The sequence below is a fragment of the Microcebus murinus genome, chromosome 12 (assembly GCF_040939455.1).
Source record: "Microcebus murinus isolate Inina chromosome 12, M.murinus_Inina_mat1.0, whole genome shotgun sequence".
Lineage (NCBI taxonomy): Eukaryota > Metazoa > Chordata > Mammalia > Primates > Cheirogaleidae > Microcebus > Microcebus murinus.
Window position 1 is genome coordinate 42,584,728 of NC_134115.1, and position 18,567 is coordinate 42,603,294.

An 18,567-nucleotide genomic window follows, 5' to 3' on the forward strand; every position below is an offset into this window, starting at 1 on the left:
GGACACACATAGGCAGAGCTTGTGTAAGAACCCATTTTCTTACTTTACCTGTCTTTTACTCAGGTCTTTTCTTTTAAATCCTGTATGAGCATTTTCAAGGTTCTTATTTGTATTAGTTTTCTATTGATGTATAATAAATTACCAAACTTAGTGGCTTAAAACAGCACACAGTTATTGTCTCACATTTTCTGTGGGTCAGGAGTCTGGGCAAATCTTAGCTAGGGTCCTCTGCTCAGGGTCTCACAAGGCTGCAGTCAAGGTGCTGGCTGGGCTGTGTTCTCATCTAGAGGCTTGACTGGGTAGAATCTGCTTTCCAGCTCATTCAGGCTGTTGGCAGAATTTATTTCATTGCAGCTGTGTGACTGAGGGATTGGCTTCTTAATGGCTATCGGGTGGAGTCCACCCAAGGTCCAGCATGATGCCTGTAATTCCCTGCTGTGTGGCCCTTTATATAGGCAGTTTACAGATAGGTAGCTTCTTTAAGGCCAGCAGGAGATTGTCATTCAGTTTGCTAGGATAAAAAGACTTATATAATATAATCATGGGAGTGGCATGCCATCATCTTTGTCATATTCTATTCATTATATATCAATGAGCTGGAAATAGATGTAACTACCTCCTGAGCTATAGAAGATTCTCTCTATAAGACCATTCAGATTTGAAGATGTTAGATGCCAAAATAGTGCACCAAAAATGACAGTTCTCTTCAAATTAGCTTTACTGAAACAACTTTATTAAAATTTAGTAAACTCCCTCTTCTTGTTCTTCTCTGCCCAATATACAAAAACAAAACATTATTAAGGCCCTAACTATCTGAGATTCTTTTCTTATGAGGTAAATAGAGGTCTGTTTATGCCTGATGTACCACATATGTACATGTGCATACATGTGTGTATCTAAACTTTATCACAAGATAGAAACATTTTATGTACATGCTTTTGAGCCTTGGACATTACTCTTAAGTACAGAAAAGTCCATTCCCTCTGGGTTCTAACTCTTACTTCCATTCTGAAGGCAGTTTCTCTGGGGTCTGATTTTTGGGAGCATGGTTGTAAGGTGACAAGATTTTGGGACTCAGTATCTGAAGAGCTTGGTCAAATCCTTAGGGCCCTCCACTTAATAGCTGACTGGCCTCGGACAGATCATTCAGCCTCTCTAAATCAGGTGGGTTTCTTTAGGAAGTAAGGATAATAAACCTCAGTTAAGATAACTTACAGTTCAGCTTTATATATCATCAGTGGTCTTGTATAAAGAACTGGGCTTTGGAGTCAGTTATGAATTGCTTTCTTGGTCCTATAACTATGTGACTTTTGGGTCTAATATCAGAATCTTAGTTTTCTCCATTGAAAAATGGGGTAATCCTTACCTTGCAGTATTGTAAGGATCAGAATTCTATATATTAATATGAAATTCCAAGTACAGTGCTTGGCCCTATAGTAGGTGCTCAACAGATTAATGACAGTGGCATTTGTTTGTTTACCACTATTCCCAAGTTTAGTCTTTTAGGTTCCTGGAGATAGGGGATTCTCCCCAACTCCCCTTTGACTTGGCCAAAATTCCATCCTCTTTGTCTTAGGTCAAACTGTTCAGTCAGCCACATGAATCACTAACTGTTGTACAGACCCTTTGATGTCTATTTGTAGGAGCCATTAGGTCTCAACACTGAGATTGAGTCCCTTTCCTTTCAGTGATCTCTCTGTGGCTTATTCATTGAGAGCAGAGACAGAAAAGAACAGTTTGACAGTTTTTTTTTTTTTTTTTTTTTTTGAGACAGAGTCTCGCTTTGTTGCCCAGGCTAGAGTGAGTGCCCTGGTGTCAGCTTAGCTCTGCCTTAGCCTCCCGGGTAGCTGGGACTACAGGCATGCAGCACCATGCCCAGCTAATTTTTTCTATATATATTAGTTGGCCAAATTAATTTCTTTCTATTTATAGTAGAGACGGGGTCTCACTCTTGCTCAGGCTGGTTTTGAACTCCTGACCTTGAGCAATCCACCTGCCTCAGCCTCCCAGAGTGCTAGGATTACAGGCGTGAGACACCACGCCCAGCCGATACTTTTTTTTTTTTTTTTTGATCTGTGTATCCCTGTACAGTATAACCTCATTAAATAATTCTCTTGTATATCTTTCCCCCAGACCAAATCACTCCAAGTATCACTCCTTTCCCTATCAGGGATCATTATATTTTTCAGAGAGTTCTGTGTTCAGTAATATAAACTGATGGTAGCTGGGCACTGTATATGTGCTGTATATATTATTTAAATCTTAAATATATGAGATTGACATAGTTATCTCCTTTTTATGAATGAGGAAAACAGGCTCAAAGAGTTTAAGTGACTTGCTCAAAGCCACATAGTTGTAAGATAGATACTTACTAGAATCCTAATTCAGATCTTTCTGAATCCAAAGCTCATGGTCTTAGGATACTAGACTTCTACTGGGGATACCAAGAGGCATTTATGGGATATTTATAGTTGTGTCTATTTGGATTTAATGAATTATTGTTATTTCTCTATTTAAAATGTTTACCCAGATATTCCTTAACATTGTGGTAAAGTAACTTTAAATCATTGAGTTTATATAATTTGGAATATCTCCCATAGAAGCAGGTTCCAGAAAGTAGGCCAGAGTAAGTGACAAATATCCTTCTCTTTCATTCTTCCTCTTTGATCTCTTGGGAGGAGGCCTTCAACTCATTGAAAATTATCATGGATTCTTTTGTTTGGGAGTATCTTGGTCTCTTTGATTGCAGCATTGCATTAAAAATGTCTCATTTATGAAAAAGGCTTTGGGGACCAAAAAGTCTCCCTGGACTTCATTTTCTTTCAAACTGAATTCTGTACCCTAGGGATAGGCACTAAATATTTCTTTTCCAAGTTCAACAGTAGTTTGTCATTATTTTATTATGATAATTTTTCTTTTCATTTGAGAAATTAAAATAATAGTTTCATTACTTTATCCTTATAAGAAGGAACATCTTTTAAACATTTTGTCAGTTTTGTTTCCAATCATTTAAAATTTTTTTATTATTATTAAAATAATTTTTTTTAGAGATGGGGAGAGGTCTCACTATGTTGCCCTGGCTGCCCTTGAACTCTTGGGCTCAAGTGTTCCACCCACCTCTGCCTCCTGAGTAGCTGGGACTACAGGTGCACCACTGTGCTCAGCTTCCAATCCTTTTTTAAAGAAATGTAGTAAAATATAGCTTTTTAGAATACCAGTATTCCATGGTTATTATTCAAAAATTTAAAAAATAAATGCTGGGCATGGTATAGCTCATGCCTATAATCTCAGCTACTTGGGAGGCCGAGGCAGGAGAATCCCTTGAATCCAAGACTTTGAGGCTGCAGTGAGCTATAGTTACATCACTGCACTCCAGCCTGGGTAACAAAGTGAGATCCCATCTCAAAATAATAATAATAATAGGCAAAGAACAGAAGAAAATCTCCCATACTCTTAGGATTCAAATATATAACCACTGTTGTATTATTTACTATTTTAACAGACTTAAGTCCATCTCGCCTGTAAGCCACAGACATCTTGGACAGTTTTAATCATCAATAAGGAAGTGTATCATTAAGAAACAGTAAGGTATCTTGAAAGAGTTGGAAGATTTACCATGAGTTTAAATACTTCAAGTAATGCCACTGGTGATAGCCAAAGGTAAGCCTCTGGTCTCTTCCCTTAGTTGAAGAATGCTTTTGGTTGCAAGGAAACAAAGTCTGGTTGGTGGAACTAATTGTAAGAATTCTAGTGGGATGATAAAGGAAGTAGAAATTTCATGAAACTGAAGGAGCAGGAATGAAGCCTCATAAGGATTGGAACCGTATCTACAGACTTTGTGGGGATCTTTGTGCTCCTTTGTTAACTTGGAGCACAAAAATCCATGTGTCTGAACTTTCTCCTGTCTTTAGAGACCTGCTTGTCTTTTTCCATTACTCAGTCTTTTCCTTATATTTCTGCTTATTTTCATATTTGTTTTGTTTTCCATGACCTCTGTGGCTCTAATTCCTCTTTTTTTCTTCATTGCTCAGGTCTAATTTGTGGCTTCTGTTTAAGCATTCTTTTAGTTTTAGCTCCTGTTGCTAACTGTCCCCCCCCCCCCTTTTCTGAGACAAGGTCTTGCTCTGTGAGGCTATTATCATAGCTCACTGTACCTTCAAACTCCTGGACTCAATCAGTCCTCGTGCCTTGGCCTCCCACGTAGCTGGGACTACAGGTATGGGCCACTATGCCCAACTAAATTTTCTATTTTTTTGTAGAGACAGGGTCTCGCTCTTGCTCAGGCTGGTCTTGAACTCCTGGCTTCAAGCCACCCTCTGGCTTGGGCCTCCTAAAGTGTGAGGATTATAGATGTGAGCCACTGCACTGCCGTGGGGCTTTAACTACTCCTTGCTCCATTATTTGGTATTGTTCCATTTACATTCCAAGGGGCACCTAATTGCTATTGTTCATCTTTTTTATATCATTGATTTCTGTCTTTGGATGTGGTCCCTGCTTTTAGTTCACTCTTCTCTGGTTGGTGGGTGGAGTCCATAATATAAAACAGAATCACGTGGGAGAATGCAATTCTCTCCAAAGTGTGGTTTACAAATAAATAAGTACAGAAATTGAAAGTAAATATTTAGAAACTTTTATAGTAATTTAACAGAGTAATATTCTATCTGCTGAATCTAAAAATAAAATACTTGGGATTGTATTCTGTCTGCATAAATAATGTATTAGATATATTTTACAAAATCATCATGGGGTGGGGTGGGGGGGGGATAGTCCTTCCTCATGTTTAGTTTGAGAAGGACTGATCTAGACTTTTCAATAAGTATGTGTGGGTGGGACAGTACCATGACTAACATGTACTTTACCTATAAATAGAATTTGCTATATTATGTTTTCCACCTATCTTTAGACACTACCTTAAATCCTTTCTGGAGCAAGGTAGGGCATAAATAAAATATAAACTTTTTTCTTTGCTAAAATTTCATCTTGCAGAGGACTTTCTCTTTTTTCAAGTGTTGCAAGGGGCAAGAATGAGACTTCAGTTTGTTCTCTGCCACTACCTTGAGGATTATGGTTCAAAAACTGTTGAATAGAGGATCTTCAACTTTCCTTCTTGCTCTGATAATCTATTCTATATATATGTATATATATAGACATATAATTACATACATATGTGTGTATATATGTATATATATTTTAATGCAAATAATGCATGTGTTTTTAGAAAAATAAAATGAACAAAATAAAACTACTTGTAATCCTAGTACTTAGAGTTAACTACCAATAACATTTTACTAAATATATATATCCAGACTTTTTCTTATGGAAATACCAATATATTAATATATATTTTAAAAATTAGAATAATATTTCACATTTTTTAGTATCCTGCTTTTTCAATTTTGGGAGGAATTTATTATCAATATACAGCTGTCATTTTTTTTAAGAAGCAAGGTCTCACTCTGTCACCCAGGCTGGAGTATAGTGACATAATTATAATTTACCATAATCTTGAACTCCTGGGCTCAAGCATTCCTCCTGCCTCAGCCTCTAGAGTAGCTAGGACTATAGATGTGCACCACCATGCCTGGCCCCTCCTTTTCTTTTTTGGTAGCTCTGGAATCTCCCTATGTTGCCCAGGTTGATCTCAAATTTCTGGCTTCAAGTGACCCTCCTTGGCTTCCCAAAGTGCTGGGATTATAGGTGTGAACCACTGCCCCCAGCCCAGTCATAATTTTTATTGGCTAAATTGCACTGCATAATTTTAGAATTTCCATAAAAGTTATTTAAACTCTACCGCTGATCTACTTTCTATTTCTATAGAGTTGCCTTTTTTGAACAATTTATATAAGTGGTGTTTGCTGTCCAGCTTCTTTTCACTGGGCATATTCTTGAGGTTTATCATGCTATATCACATGTCAGTACTTTATTTCTTTTTATTGCTGAATAGTATTCCATTATATGAGTATACCATATTTTGGTTGCCCATTTACCAGTTGATGGACATTTGATATTTTTCTACTTTTTGGTTATTACGAATCATGCTGCTCTGAACATTTGCTTATGAGAAACTACCAAATCGTGTTCTACTGTGACTGGGTCATTTTACATTCCCACTAGCAATAATTTCTCCACATCATGGCCAACACCTCTTTTTTTTTTTGAGACAAAGTCTCACTCTGTTGCCTGTGCTAGAGTGCCATGGCGTCAGCCTCGCTCACAGCAACCTCAAACTCCTGGGCTCAAGCAATCTTCCTGCTTCAGCCTCCTGCGTAGCTGAGACTACAGGCATGTGCCACCATGCCCAGCTAATTTTTTATATATAGATTTTTAGTTGTCCAGCTAATTTCTTTTTGCTTTTAGTAGAGATGGGGTTTCACTTGTGCTCAGGCCCGTCTCGAACTTCTGAGCTCAAACAATCCACCTGCCTTGGCCTCCAAGAGTGCTAAGATTACAGGCATGAGCCACTGCGCCCAGCCCCAATACTCTTTTATCTGACTTTTTTGATTTAGCCATTTTAGTTAGTGTGACATGGTATGTTATTGTGGTTTTAATTTGAATTTTCATAATGATTAATGATGTTGAACAACTTTGCATGTGCTTTTTGGTCATTCATATTATCTCCGTTGGTGAAATGTCTATTCAGATCTTTTGTTCATTTTTAAATTGGATTATTTATTTTCTTGTTATTGAGCTTTAAGAGTTCTTATATATTCTGAATTTAAGTCCTTTATCACATAAATGATTTGCAAGTATTTTCTACCATTTGGTGTCTTGACTTTTCTTAATAATGTCTTTTGAAGTGCAAAAATTTTTAACTTTGATGAAGTCCAGTTTATCAATTCTTTTCCTGTATGGGTTGTGCTTTTAGTTTTGTATCTAAGAAATCACTAACTTATGGTCATGAAGATTTTTCTCCTATGTTTTCTTTTAGCAGTTTTATAATATTAGCTCTTGCACTTAGGTCTGTGATCTTTTTAAAGTTACTTTTTGTGTATGGTATGGGGTAAGGGTCTAAATTTATCTTTCTGCATGTGGATATCCACCTGTTGTAGCACCATTTGTTGATGAGACTGTCCTTTCCCCATTGAATTGCCTTGGCACTTCTGTTGAAAATTACTTGATCATATAAGTTATATGTTTATTTTTAGAGTTGTAACTCTGGCATATTGGCCTACATGTCTGTTCTTAATTCAGTACCATACTGTCTTGATTACTGTGCTTTATAGTAAGTTTTCAAATTAGTAACTAAGAGTCCTCCATTTGTTCTTCCTCAGGATTGTTTTGGCTATTCTGAATTCTTTGCCTTGCCATATAAATTTTAGGATAAGCTTGTCATTTTCTGTAAAAATATCTGCTGGTATTTTGATAGGGATTACATTGAATCTGTAGGTCGATTTAGGCAGAATTGCTAACTTAATAATATTCAGTCTTCCAAACATGAATATGTTCCAAACATAAACATGTATAACTGATTTTTATGTACTGATCTTATATTCTGTGACTTTGCTGAAATTGATTTTAATTCTAGTTGTTTTTCCCTAGCTGATTTCTTAGGATTTTCTTATTTCTATAAGCCTATCCTTTGTAATTAAAAACAATTTTACTTCTTCCTTTTCAATATGCATGCCTTTTACTTCTTTTTTTCTTGCATAATGGGACTGTCTAGAACCTCCAATACAATTTTGAATAGAAGTGTTAATAGCAGACTTCTTTGTCTTGTTTCTGATCTCATGGAAGCTTTTAGTCCGTCACCATGAAGTATTATGCTAGCTAGCTATAAGTTATTTGTAGATGTCCTTTACCAGGCATGAAATTTTCTTCTATTTTTAGTTTGTTGATAGTTTTTATCATGAATAGGTATTGATTTTATCAAATACTTGTTCAATATCTATTGAGATGATTATGTCATTTTTCTCTTTTATTGAAATTGTGTATTATATCAGTTGATTTTTAGACATTATCCCAATTTTATATTTTTGGGATAAATTCTACTTGGTCATGTTGTATAATCATTTTAGGGTGTTGCCGGTTTGTTAATTGGTTTGTTAATTTGGTTTGTTAATGTTTTTTTGAGGACTCTTGCACCTGTATTCATGAGGCATATTACTCTGTAGTTTTTCTTTCTTATAACTTTGTCTAGTTTTAGTATCAGGGTAATGCTGAATTCATAGAACACTCATAGAAGTGTTCCCTTCTCTGATATGAAGATTGGTGTTATTTTTTCTTTACATATTTGGTAGAGTTTGCCAGTAAAGTCATCTGGGCCTGGGCTTTCTTTGTGGTTAGATATTTAAATTACTATAAATTTAAATATCCTTATTTGTATTAGATCTGTCCAGGTTTTCTATTTCCCTTTGAGTTATTATAGTTTCAGTAATTTGTATCATTTTAGAAATTTGTCCATTGATCTAAATTATCTAATTTGTTGGCATGAAGTTCATAATATTATAAGCTTTCTAGGATTGCTTGAGGTCAGGAGTTCAAGACCAACCTGAGCAAGAGTGAGACCCCATCTCTACTAAAAATGAAAATTAGCTGGGCATGGTGGGGCCTGTGCTTGTCGTCCCAGCTACTTGGAAGGCTGAGGCAGGAGGATCGCTTGAGCCCAGGAATTTGAGGTTGCAGTGAGCTGTGATGATGCCATTGCACTTGAGCCCAGACAACAGAGGAAGACTCTATCTCAAAAAAAAAAAAAAAAAAAGTTAAAAAGAAAAAAACCCCCAAAAGAAAACAGAAGTCACTCCCAGAAGCTTTGGCCCATCCAACTGGGACAGATTTCCCTATAAGTGCTTTGCTGCATAAGTGTCATTTTAGTGTTTTCGTTCATCACTGTCTTAGAAATCCCTTTGCTGTTTTTTTGTGTTGTATACTGTACTTCTGAGATCCCATGTCTTTCTCTTTCTCAGTTTTGGTTCTTATTTTGGTGGAGCAAAGTTCATGGAGGCTTTGAGTCTTTGCAGATCTAAAAGTCTTTCTCATAACCTTATCCCTAGGTGATAATTTTTGGCAAAATATTCTAAATTGGAATTTATTTTCCCTTGGAATTTTGTCAGGAATTGTAGCATTGTTTTCTAATTTCCAGTGTTTCTGTTGAGAAATGATACTCAACATATTTCTTAATTCTTTGTGTGAAACCTATTAATATTTCTCTCTGGAATTTGAAGTAGCTCTTTTTTGACTCCTGTTTTCTGAAATTTCCATGCATTTAATTGGGGCTCTTATTCTTAAGTTTGAAGCTCATATCCTTCAGAATCTGGATATTTTCTTGAATTTTACCTTTAATAATTTCCTCTCCTTCGTAGAGGCATTGTAGTGTAGAGGTTAAGAGGACATATCATGGAGCCAGGCTGCCAGGGTATGAATTCCAGCTCTGCCCCTTGCTAGCTCTGTGAATTTGGGAAAATTAATTAGCCTTTTTGTGACTCAGTTTCCTCATTTGTAAAATAGGGGTCATAATGGTACCTATCTCATGGGGTTGTGAAGATTAAATAAGTTTGTATGTATAAAATGCTTAGAACAATGCTTGCAAAATAAAAAGGCTATTTTTGGTTATAGATTTATAATTTCTCATTGTGCAGTTCTTTTTATTTAGATTTTGAACCTGTTGGCCAGTCTTTTAATTTTTGAAATTTTCTTTTCTATTTTCCATCTCCCTCTCTCTTTGCTTTATTTTCTGTGAGATATTTTTCTTTTACTTTTATTTATTTAGTTTTTAATTTCTTAGTTTGTATTTTTTTTATTTCAAGAGCTCATTTTTTGTTCTCTGAATATTTCATTTCTTATTGCAGCCATGGATGTGGTATTATGGCTGTCATACCCTTTCCTGTTTTTCTGAGGAGATTAATGTTAGCATTTTTCTTTTTTTTTTTTGAGACTAGAGTCTCACTCTGTTGCCCCAGCAACAGTGTAGTGGCACCATCATAGCTCACTACATAGCTCAAACTGCTGGGCTCAAGCGATCTTCCTACCTCAGCCTCCTGAGTAGCTGGGACTACAGGCACGTTCCACCACACCTGGCTAATTTTTCTATTTTTAGTAGTGTTGGGGCCTTGCTCTTGCTCAGACTGGTCTTGAACTCCTGACCTCAAGCAATCCTCCTACCTCTGCCTGCCAGAGTGCTAGGATTACAGGCATGAACCACTGTGCTCAGAATTCTCTCTCACCCTCTCCTTCTCTTTTTTAAAGCTGTCCCTTTGTAAAGTCATTGAGGGTTTTCTTCTTTCTACCCACCTTATTTTTGGTCTCTGTCTTTCATATTAGAAACTTCCTAAACTTTTGGTGATCCTCGGTTGTCTGCTCATATTTAAAAGTAGGGGCCTAACCTAAAAAGATGACTGGAAGCTCAGTGTGTGAAGCTCTGCATTTGTGGCATTTTCTCTAGGGTTATTTGGTTAAATTGTTTTGCTGGAAAACTCCTGGTGTTAGCATCTATAGGTCTTTTTCACCAGGCTGGTTAGATTCTCTAGGGAAGACACAGTCTCTGCTAGGCTATCATCCTTCTGGCAGACAAGTAGTGTTAAAAGACTAGGACTGTCATTCATGATATTACTTTTTACTCAGGCCTCTTGTTTTTAGTATGGAGACCTTAACCCATTTAAGTCTAATGTCTTATAATCCAGAGATCTTCCAGGGAATAAACTCCTAGTGTTCTGCTGAACTGGGAAGAGATAGGTATCTAGTTATGTAGTGTAGGGCGCTGGCAATCTGAAGATCTGACTTTTTTGGCAAACTTTCAACCAGCTCTCCTGTTTTCTGCTCTACTTTTACCTCTATTTTCAAAGGTGTTGCCAATTACTGATTTTTTCGGGGGTGGTGTAAATCAGGTTAATTTACTCACTACTAGTTTCTTAAGTGAATTCAACTTTCTTAAGTAAATCAGTTACCACTTGTCCACTTGCTTTCCAGCTTCCAATGTTTTATTGCTATTATCTCATCTTCTGTGCTCTTTCTATTTGTGAGTTTATACCTCTATTCTGTTTGCTGTTATTTTAATTTTTTTTTGGTGGGGGGTAGAGGGGAGTAGTAGAGAGGCTAGAGTGCCATGGTGTCAGCCTAGCTCACAGCAACCTCAAACTCCTGAGCTCAAATAATCCTCCTGCCTCAGCCTCTCGAGTAGCTGGGACTACAGGCATGCACCACCATGCCTGGCTAATTTTTTTCTATGTATTTTTAGTTGGCAAATTAATTTCTTTCTATTTTTAGTAGAGACAGGGGTCTCGCTTTTGCTCAGGCTGGTTTCGAACTCCTGCCCTTGAACAATCTGCCGCCTTGGCCTCTCAGAGTGCTAGGATTACAGTTGTGAGCCACCGCGCCCAGCCTAAGTACTAATCTTGAACAATGTAGTGGTTTCTTAGTAGACAGTGGTTTGTTATTAGTAATATATCGCTTTACATTTCTACTTAACTTTTGCAATGAATATCTTTTACTAGATTATAAATTTCTTTAAGTCAAGGACCATATCATATTCCCTATGTTTTTTGAAAAATACATTATCAGAAATATCAGAAATGCTGTGAACTATGCTTCATGAGAACTATAATTTATTATGATCTTATTTTATAGGTTGAAGAATGCCTCATCGGATGTAAAACAAATGATCAAAAATGAAACAGACTTGGATATTACTTCTGATCTCAGAAAGAAACTCCATCGAGCTAAGAAAGAAAAATTAGAAATAACAACTAAGCACAATGCTGAGGTAGAATTTATTTTCGTCTCAAATAATACTAAAAGTTGAGTTTGATTTTTTTTAGATTTATTTCATATTACAAACTCAATGTTTCACCTTTATCACTAATACCACTCTTTTAAAAAGGAAATAATAACAAATGAAACATGATTTTTTTTTTTTTTTGAGACAAAGTCTCACTCTATTGCCTGGACTAAAGTGCCGTAGCATCAGCCTAGCGCACAGCAACCTCAAACTCCTGGGCTCAAGCGATCCTCCTGCCTCAGCCTCCCAAGTAGCTGGGACTACAGGCACGCACCACAGCGCTTGGCTAATTTTTTCTATCTTTAGTTGTTTGGCTAATTTCTTTGTATTTATAGTAGAGACAGGGTCTTGCTCTTGCTCAGGCTGGTTTCGAACTCCTGAGCTCAAGCAATCCTCCTGCCTCGACCTTCCAAAGTGCTAGGATTACAGGTGTGAGCTACCGCGCCTGGTCAAAACATGATTTTTTATACAGTGTAATTGTATGTGTTAAAGTAGAACTTTAATGAATTATATTTATTTGTATGTTTCTTAGATTTATTTTAATTAATAGGTTCAACTTGATCAAAAGTATTAATTGGTGAACTTACTTGATGACTAAAGGATTTGTAAGTTAGACACTTTTGAAATCATAATGTAGGGCTGGGCGCAGTGGCTCATGCCAGTAATCCTAGCACTCTGGGAGGCTGAGGCGGGTGGATTGCTCAAGGTCAGGAATTCAAAACCAGCCTGAGCAAGAGTGAGACACCTGTCTCTACTATAAATAGAAAGGAATTAATTGGCCAACTAAAAATATATAGAAAAAATGAGCTGGGCATGGTGGCACATGCCTGTAATCCCAGCTACTCGGGAGGCTGAAGCAGAAGGATTGCTTGAGCCCAGGAATTTGAGGTTGCTGTGAGCTAGGCTGATGCCATGGTACTCTACCCTATGCAAAGAGTGAGACTCTGTCTCAAAAAAAAAAAAAAAAAAAAAAAAGAAATCATAATGCAGGTTCTTTTATGGTCTCCATGAAACAATGTCTTAAATAAAGATTTGAGTATGGAATTTTTAATCATAGTGCAAATCATAAATTTTCTTAGTTTCTTTTTCTTTTATGTCATTATATCTTTTATTAGTATCTGTGTATGTAAATATATTTCATATGTATATGTATATATTCCAAGGACAGTAGTTTTCTTTCCCTTCTAAGATAATTCAGGAATTATATGTTTATTTTTTATTTTTTTTTGAGACAGAGTCTCGCTTTGTTGCCCAGGCTAGAGTGAGTGCCGTGGTGTCAGTCTAGCTCACAGCAATCTCAAACTCCTGGGCTCAAGCGATCCTCCTGCCTCAGCCTCGCGAGTAGCTGGGACTACAGGCATGTGCCACCATGCCCGGCTAAATTTTTTATATATATATTTTATTTGACCAATTAATTTCTTTCTATTTTTTTATAGTGGAGACGGGTTCTCGCTCTTGCTCAGGCTGGTTTTGAACTCCTGACCTTGAGCTATCCGCCTGCCTCAGCCTCCCAGAGTGCTGGGATTACAGGCGTGAGCCACCGCGCCCAGCCTGGAATTATATGTTTATGTTTCTTCTGTCTATTGTGTTGTTTTTCCTTTTTTCTCTATTTAAATCTTATTCATTCTTAAAGCTCAGGTTAGGCAGCCTGGTACAGTGAGAAGAATATCAAATATACAAAGCTCAACTCGTTCCTGGCCCTTCCATTTACAAAATACATGATCTTGGGCTAGTTATTATATCTATCATGTACATCATTGGTTTTTCATTGTGAAAAGCTAGTCCTAAAGGGTCATTGTGATTATTAAGTGAAACAAAGTTTGTGAAGTGTTTGTTGTGTAATTTATTGACAGTTGGTGTCCCTTTTTTGCTAAGTTCTGAAGTTCTCCTATTGGGAAACCTTGTAAAGTCTAAGTGAAACCAATTATTCTTTCTTTGTTCTTCCACAACAGGTTGCTCTTACAGATATTTAGAACTAAAACATTTACTTCGTGCAACTTGAGTATACAGTTCAGTGTCATTAGTTACATTCATAGTGCTGTGAAACCATCAGAAATATTTATTTCCAAAATATTTTATTATCCCAAACAGAAACTGTGTACTCATTAAACAATAACTCCATATCCTTTTCTTCCCCAGCCCCTATTAACCTTTACTTTTTGTCTTATGAATTTGTGTATTCTAGATAGACACCTTGTATAAGTGGAACCATATAACATTTGTCTTTTTTTGGTCTGGCTTATTTTACTTAGCATAGTGTTTTCAAGGTTCATCTATGATGTAGCATGTATTAAAGTGGATCATTTTATTTCACCTGGTAGAAGTATTTATCCCTTGGGAATTAAGATTTCTTTTAATAAATCAGAGCCCAAGTTGTAAAGCTTGGGAGGGAAAACTCAGTGAGTGGGTTAGGTGATGATAAGGTTACCAGAATTTAGTATATTAGAGAAAGGCCATTCCCACTTCCATCTTTTGTTTCCTGGGTATGTGTTTGGGAGAAATAGTATCATATAATAGTCTCCAGTTCAAAGCTTCTGCCTTTCCTATTTGGAAAGGCTTGAGAAAAGATTTATAGTACATGCTTGTGGCAGGCCTCAAGGAGCTTCATTCAAGGGGTCTGTGAATTGATGGACAGGTTTATGTTTTCTTCATATTTTGGTAGCTCAAATTGGGGTTCTGCTCACTAGACTTAGAGTTTTTTGGTCTAGATCAAATAATGCTTAAGAACTGCTTCTTCAGTACGGTAGCCATTAGCTTCGTGTCTTTTGAGTAGTTGAAATGTGGCTAGTCTGAATTAAGATGTGTGTAAATGTAAAATATACACTGGATTTCAAAGACTTAGTACACAAAAGAGAATGTAAAATATTTTACTAATTTTTATTGATTGCATGTTAAAATAACTTTGGATATATTGGATTAAATAAAATACATTATTAAAATTAATTTTACACAGGAGTTCGAAACCAGCCTGAGCAAGAGTGAGACCCCGTCTCTACTATAAATAGAAAGAAATTAATTGGACAACTAATATATATAGAAAAAATTAGCCGGGCATGGTGGCGCATGCCTGTAGTCCCAGCTCCTCGGGAGGCTGAGGCAGTAGGATTGTTTGAGCCCAGGAGTTTGAGGTTGCTGTGAGCTAGTCTGACGCCACAGCACTCACTGTAGCCTGGGCAACAAAGCGAGACTCTGTCTCAAAAAAAAAAAAAAAAAATTAATTTTACAGTTTTAAAATGTTGCTACTAGAAAATTTAAAATTTAAAATCACACATAAGACTTACATTATATTTCTATTGAATAACATTGCTTTAGAAGGCCTTCTAGGTACACCATGATTAATCAAATACTAACACAAATACTTAGAGGTCAAAATGCTATGATCACTACTGTACTTCTGCTGCCCATTGCAGTAACTATTCATCTTGTTTCTAATGGTTAATTGCTACCATTTGGCCTTTACCATTCTGAAATTTCAGTATTGCCATTGAAACTGGGAGTCTGTTTCCATAGTGACATATCCCATCATTATCTCCACCATCCACTATTATCTCTCGCATATATAGAGGTAGAGAGCTTTCTAGAGAGAGCGTTCCAATGTATTTAACAGTGTTATAATTTTAATTGGCGTCCTTTGTGCACTTAAAAAGGATGTAGTCAGGGAAGGGGGAGGTTTTGTTTTGCTCAGAAAAGAGCCACTCCCATGTCCTTAAGTCTCTAAATTATGTCAGGAAAGTACTGGCATTTTGACCTTATTAAATGATGGTAGGCCAATGTTAGATTCAGTTTGTAGTCATCCATTGAAACAAACTGTTAGAGTTAGCTTATTAAATCCACATCAATCCTATACATGTTCTCCAGGTTTCTGTAAATACAAGATTAGCCAGATCTTTCAATTCTTTTGCTATATGAACTATTTTTTTTCTGGAGCAGACTCTGCATTTCTCCTTTTGTGGCATACTTAGATTGGAGTCAATCTATGGTAACAAAGAGTGGTGGAAGTGGGTCTTATAAATTCTCTTGTAAGGCAGCTGCTTCTGGTGAGGTCATTACTAAATCTTTAAGCATGGGAAGACAATTTACCTCAGTCTGGGAGGAGAGGCTGCTTTTGTTGGTAAGTGATCTTAAGGGGGATTTGGAGTTCACAGTTTTTAGGTTTGTCTAAGTACAAAAGCCCTGATCCCCTGTCCTTACTTCCTACTTAATGCCCAAAAGATATCTTAACAGTAGAAACTTGGTGAGACTTCCCATGGAACTTTTAATTCTGTATTCCCCATACTTAGATTTTTAGTTTGGTCCTTAGTTTTATTTGCCCTGGGTCTGTAAGAAATAAGCAATTCTCTTAAAGTCACCATAAAAACTCTCTGTATTTCTGACTGTCTTGAGCTGAGATTCTAGGGCCTGAGATTATCATTTTGTTTTTGTCAATTCTCTAGTATACAGAGATTTAGTCTTCTCACCCCTCAGGCCTTGTAGTAAATAATATTGACATAGTGGTCAAGTGCATTAACTACTTCATTTTCCAAAGGATTGTTCTCAATTGGCACTTCATCCTAAACAACTACACATTATAATTGAAATAATTGTGATCCCACTATGCTGTAGATTACTAGTATCCCATTTCTACCTTCAAGGAGGTCTTTGCTATGTTCAGGCTCAAATAGGTTAGCCACCAATATCAGAAACCCATCTTCAGACCATTTCTGATACCAAGAAAAATATTACTGGATGTGCGGTCAGGAAAATGGAAACCACTCTAGGTCTTTCAACAAGGGACATTAGTAGGGGATATTAGTTACACAGGTACTAGAAGAGCTGAAAAGACAAATAGGGATGTTAAGGCAGCTCAGATAGTAGCAACATTAGGAAGCAGCTTTCACTCTTAAGGTCCATAGAAGTTAGAATTATTTGGAGAGAGCTGTCCATAAAGGGAGAGACTATCCAGGAAGATTTGCAGCCACAAAAAAGACAGAGATAGCTGCTGGGGTAGATCTAGAGGGAGAAATACCTTGGCTTCTTCACTTCACCTGCCTTCAAGTTCTCCACAAGTGCGTCTCATTGACCAAACAAACCTGTTGAAAAGCCAGTTGGGAAATGGAATTCCTACAATTCAGAGCAAAGCTGGAGAAGGGAAGGAGGAGATCTGAGAGCAAATAGGTAAATGGCACAACTGAGAATGCCCAAATGTTAACAGCTTTATTCTTATGAGGGGAGAAAGCATGGGCAGGGAGGGAGGATGATGCTGAAACCAACATTGGCGTTACCTTGTAATTAAGGTGGTTCTATGATTTTCTTCTTTAGCTATTAGCAGATATTTATAAATTCTTATTTCATAAGTGTATCAAAGATATTTACTTTTCTAAATTTTTTAGTTGGAAATTCTTATTTTATTATTTTTATGTGTTTGAGAGTGTAGCTCCTGCTACACTGTGCATATCAATAGCTACTTATGGTAATTTCTGCTGTTGCCCTTCAGAAATCCTTTCATCTTTTCTTTGTTTGATTAGACCATTTATTTCTAGCCTGGTGTAGTAGTGCAATCCTTTCTTATGTGATACCTTTCTAGTAATTCTCTTTTCCACCATCTCTGTCTCTCCTACCAGCACTAAATAATTTTGCTTTCCTTCAAACTATGATAGCATTTTATTTTTACCTCTTTTATAAAACGTAGTCCATATACCTTTCTATAATATTTAATTCCCTGAGATAAGGGGCTCTACAAACTTTTTGTGTTTTTCATTGTACTTAACATGTAGCAAGTGTTTAATATTATTTAATGAATCATTGATTAGATCATATAATTTTAGAGTGGGAAAGGACCTTATAAATCATCTAGTTCTAACTCTCTGACCTATCTTCTATCATGCTACTTCATGGAGAGCCATAAATTAGATATTCATTTAAATCCCTGTAAAATTGGCACTTTTATTACTTTATGCTCTATTAGTGATGTAACAATCAGAAATAATGTAGACAATATTTATCAAACTATATTTTGATGTAGTTTGCTTCTTGATTTCATTTAGGGAATAGAAGGAGGAGAGGAAAGAGTGAATCTTTAAGCGCTATGTGTCATATTTTTTTTTTCTGTTTTTTAGTATGACTATTTCTGATTAAAATGTCATCTCTTTATTTTTTATGAAAAGTTCTTATAAGAATTTTTTGTTTTTATTTTTTTCTCTAGTGGATTCTCTAAAATAAGAAACTTAATGAGTGTCATTTGGTGAGTCAGGTAGTGCTTCTTTTCCAGTGTTTCAGAAAATATAAATTTATAAATTCTTGCCTTGTAAATATTATGGAAACAAGTTTCTCTAAGAAATTTAAATTTCTGAGTGCATGATATTATAATCCTGGAGAAATGTTGATATCAGAAATCTGTTTTTAGCTGGCAAGCTATGAAAGCCAGATTGCCAAGCTACGGTCCGAGGTTGAAAAAGGAGAAGCATTACGACAGAGTCTGGAATATGACTTGGCTGTTGCCAGAAAGGAAGCTGGTCTTGGAAGAAGGGCTGCTGAAGAAAGATTAGCAGAGGCACACAGGATCCAAGAAAAACTCTGTGGTAAGACTATTTCTGTTTCTTCCCACGTTTAGGGTTGCGACCTCATTGTATATCATCACTCACTGTTGTGTATGCATTCCATATGGGGTCAGAGGTAGAGTTTTGCTGCATTGACTGGGATTTGATAGACAGACTTTGCTGGGTGTATGTAAAGTCTTCTGGCACTTATGTAAACATTTATCTACTTCAGATTAATTTTTTTATGTAGTGCATGTATGGAAAAAGAGGTTCAAAATTTTGTTAGTTACTTTTTTAGGCACTTTTTCCATGAATAATCAATGGAATCACAAAGAATTTTTT

The 18,567-nt window shown here is 36.4% G+C and overlaps 1 protein-coding gene across 4 annotated transcripts in view; it reads left to right on the forward strand.

Moving 5' to 3' along the window:
- CCDC171 (coiled-coil domain containing 171) overlaps window positions 1-18,567 on the forward strand; it is a 319,711-nt gene that overhangs the window by 3,194 nt on the left and 297,950 nt on the right. For all 4 annotated transcript variants that reach the window (XM_076008755.1, XM_076008757.1, XM_020289349.2 and 1 more), the window contains 3 exons: window positions 3,503-3,660; window positions 11,560-11,695; window positions 18,093-18,267. In XM_076008755.1, the coding sequence (XP_075864870.1) occupies window positions 3,617-3,660; window positions 11,560-11,695; window positions 18,093-18,267 (355 nt within the window). In that variant the 5' untranslated portion in view covers window positions 3,503-3,616. The remainder of the gene's footprint in view (window positions 1-3,502; window positions 3,661-11,559; window positions 11,696-18,092; window positions 18,268-18,567) is intronic.